At 40.7% G+C, this 3437-nt stretch overlaps 1 protein-coding gene across 1 annotated transcript in view; it reads left to right on the forward strand.

Annotated features, from left to right (window-relative positions):
- The window catches only part of LOC107553847 (lysoplasmalogenase-like protein TMEM86A), a 15585-nt gene that overhangs the window by 11699 nt on the left and 449 nt on the right, over positions 1 to 3437 (forward strand). Inside the window, exons 2-3 of the mRNA XM_016236163.1 lie at positions 2192 to 2456; positions 3191 to 3434. Of these exons, the coding sequence (XP_016091649.1) occupies positions 2192 to 2456; positions 3191 to 3434 (509 nt within the window). The remainder of the gene's footprint in view (positions 1 to 2191; positions 2457 to 3190; positions 3435 to 3437) is intronic.

The raw sequence follows: 3437 nt of genomic DNA on the forward strand, positions 1-3437 counted from the left end.
TGAATTTCAGTGTGACCTTTCTCAGACTGAGGGGTACATCAGAATTGGATTAACTTGCTAACAATAGCCTTTTTCCACTTCCCCCACGGGCAAAAACTTGAACTACAAATTCCAAGACTAACCAACAGGCATGAACTAAGAAGGGGATTAGGACAAGAAAAGTTAAATAGTTTCATTAATATGGGTTATTTTAGTAGTTGTCCCTATTACATAAGTAATATTACATGTATGTTGTGTACCTTGTTGCTGAGTGCAGTGTTTCCAATATATAAGTACAGAGACTACATGTGTAAAAGGCAAGTATTATTATTGTTTATATTTACTGTTAGGGGGTTGCTCTTGTGACATTACTTCTTCTTCTAATGAACATGCTAATTTCCTTCGAAAAGTGGGGGGAAAAATTGACTTACAGTGAAGGAGGAACCCATGTCATATCTAGAAACCATAATATAATTTGGGGGTGGGCTCTTTGGTTTAAAGGGGTCATATGATGTTGCTAAAAAGAACATTGTTTTGTGTATTTGGTGTAATGAAATGTGTTTATGCGGTTTAAGGTTAAAAAAACACATTATTTTCCACATACTGTACATTATTGTTTCTCCTCTATGCCCCACCTTTCTGAAACGCATCGATTTTTACAAAGCTCATAGGTCTAAAAAGCGAGGTGTGTTACGCCTCTTACCATACTGTGATGCCCTGTCCCGGCACGACCAGATAAAACCAATAAAACCCATTACAAACGAGGCATTGTTGCATCCATTGGGGAATTAATTACGGGTTTATAATGACTTATACTGTCTTTTAATATAAAACCATGTCTGCATTTGTGATCGGAGAAATTACAAACAACAAGCGCTACTCTACACTACTCAAAACTCGCGTTTAAATCATCAGTGACAAATCCTTAAATTGAAAACATACTTACAGTCTGTGAGTCAGAACAGCCAGCATTGTAGTCTACTCTACCAGGATCAGGAAACAGTCCTCCATAAAATGCGCTGCACACATCTTAATATTTGGGTTGAACTGTTCTGGAACAATGTTGTAAATACAACTTAACCACTGATTTCTAGTTGTGTCCTTCCAAAAGAGCCGGCGGCTTGAGTGAGCGGAGGCTTGCGGCAACCACATGTGACGATCCCGGGCTGGACTCCGCTTCGTCCACGGAGAAAGCCGATCCGGCGATCCACAGCGCAAAGTTGATGTATTTCCTCAGCAACCAGCACAGATCAGCTGTAGGCATGACGAAGCAGATATCATCCTCTTTTGGAAGGCCAAACAAAGTAGTTTCGCTTTCACACCGAAACACACGGCAACAACAATACTACAGCGAGAATCAAAGTTACGCCTTCTTTCTTTGCGTAAACATTTGGGCGGTGTTATGCAAATCTTCCCACATCGTGACGTAGACATGTGGGGGCGTGTTAGAATGAGCCATTTTAGGTAGGTGTGGTTGACTCTTAACTTTTATAAAAAATATCTCTTTGGATTTGAGACTTTAGTCTTTGCAACTTTACAGATCTTCTTTATGCACCAAGAGCTTGTAACATTCCAAAGAGAAAGGAAAAATTGAAATCACATCATATGACCCCTTTAAGAAAACACTTTGCTACCACCAAAACACCCCAGTAACCACTCAACAACACCCTTGCAACCAACCCTAGAAACTATCCAGCAAAAAGATTAGACATGTTGTAACAGTATGACAGCTACTGCTCAATGTGGTGTCAATTCTGGAAGACCCATTGAAGTCTAGTCTAGAATCATCTAGTTTTGTAATAAGGAGGTTGTGTAATCAGATAGACTCATATGACCCTATGGGTTTGGGGTGTAAGTCAATACTTCCTCCTTTAGGTTTTCTTGGTTTGGTGGTGACTATCCACACTGTCTGTTGTAGTAAAGATGGCACTCAAGACAAAGGGCCCCAAATTTAATTTTCATGGGACATTAAACTTTGACATATTTTTCTTGGGATTGTTATACTTCTGAGACTTAGCAATTGTCATAGTTGTTATTCATGGTCTCTCACATTTCGATGAAAACACATGGATCACATTACACTTACTGTAAGTGCATCTTGTTAAGTGTTTTTTTTTTTTATCTCCTCCAATTGTTAAATACAAGAACAGCTCACATGATGGTGTGTTTCACTTCCCATGAATTCAACTTCAATCTCTCTTTTGTCCTACAGGTCAAGAGCGAGGGTCCAAAGCTTGTTCCATTCTTCAAAGCCACTTGCGTCTACTTTGTTCTGTGGCTACCCACCTCAAGCCCCTCCTGGTTCAGTGCCCTCATCAAATGTCTGCCCATCTTCTGTCTTTGGGTTTTTCTGCTTGCCCATGGCATCAGCTTTTTAGGTGCCCACTCCAGTGCCAGGAAAATCCTGGCAGGACTTATTTTTTCAGCTTTGGGTGACGCATTTCTCATCTGGCAAGAACAAGGCTACTTTAGTCATGGTGAGTTCATTCATTTGTGTTGCTCTGATTTGATTAAAAAAGGATTAAGAGTTATTTGCTATGTGGGTTGTTGGGAAGGGAAAGATATGTCATCCGTAGAACACAAATAATTCTGTTTATCAGAAGCTTTGTATCAATATAACATTGCATTTAAGTTTTATTGCCCTTCCAAATGTGGGTTCAGTGAGTTTAAGCAAATGATTTTACAGCAGCCTGTGTTTTTTTTGCAAGTCACCACTATCAAGCAAGACATTTTATGTTCTAACCCTGAACTATCATGCCTGATTCTGCAGATCTTGCATGGAGAAAGTAGTGTAGAAGTTGAATGAGTTTTTTTAGGTCAGGGTTGAGGGTTGGAACAAACCATTCTGCCCGAAGATACCCTTGGGAACCACAGAGTTACTCAAGCAATGTTTCCTTTAGAACAAACAACAGTGTTATGTTACCAAGAATAACATGTTTCCTGCTAAATCATGTAAAAGAGATATATACTGTATGTTATATGTTTTCATTCAGGGGTGTCCAATCCTGGTCCTGGAGACATTCTTGCAAAGTTTAGCTATAACCTTAATTAATCACATCTGAACCAGCTATTCAGGGTATTCAGATTTACTCGAAAGATTTACCAGGTGTGTTGGAGCTAAACTCCGCAGGAAAGTGGCCCTCCAGGAGCGGGATTGGACACCCCTGCTTTCACTGACATATTCTCAATGAAATTGTATTTGCCTTATCAGGACTGCTTATGTTCGCCATCTCCCACATTCTCTACTCTTCGGCCTTTGGAATGAAGCCCCTCAACTTGAGAGCAGGTCTGGTCATTGCTGTCATCTCAGGCTTCAGCTACACCCTACTGTACCCCTACCTCTCTGGTCCCTTCACCTACCTGGTGGCTGTTTACATTGCTCTCATTGCCTTCATGGGCTGGAGGGCCATCGCTGGAGTCCAGCTCGCTAATGACCTCTGGACCTGGACTAAACTGTC

This window comes from Sinocyclocheilus grahami, unplaced genomic scaffold (genome assembly GCF_001515645.1).
Source record: "Sinocyclocheilus grahami isolate Dianchi unplaced genomic scaffold, SAMN03320097.WGS_v1.1 scaffold483.1, whole genome shotgun sequence".
In the NCBI taxonomy this organism is placed as follows: domain Eukaryota; kingdom Metazoa; phylum Chordata; class Actinopteri; order Cypriniformes; family Cyprinidae; genus Sinocyclocheilus; species Sinocyclocheilus grahami.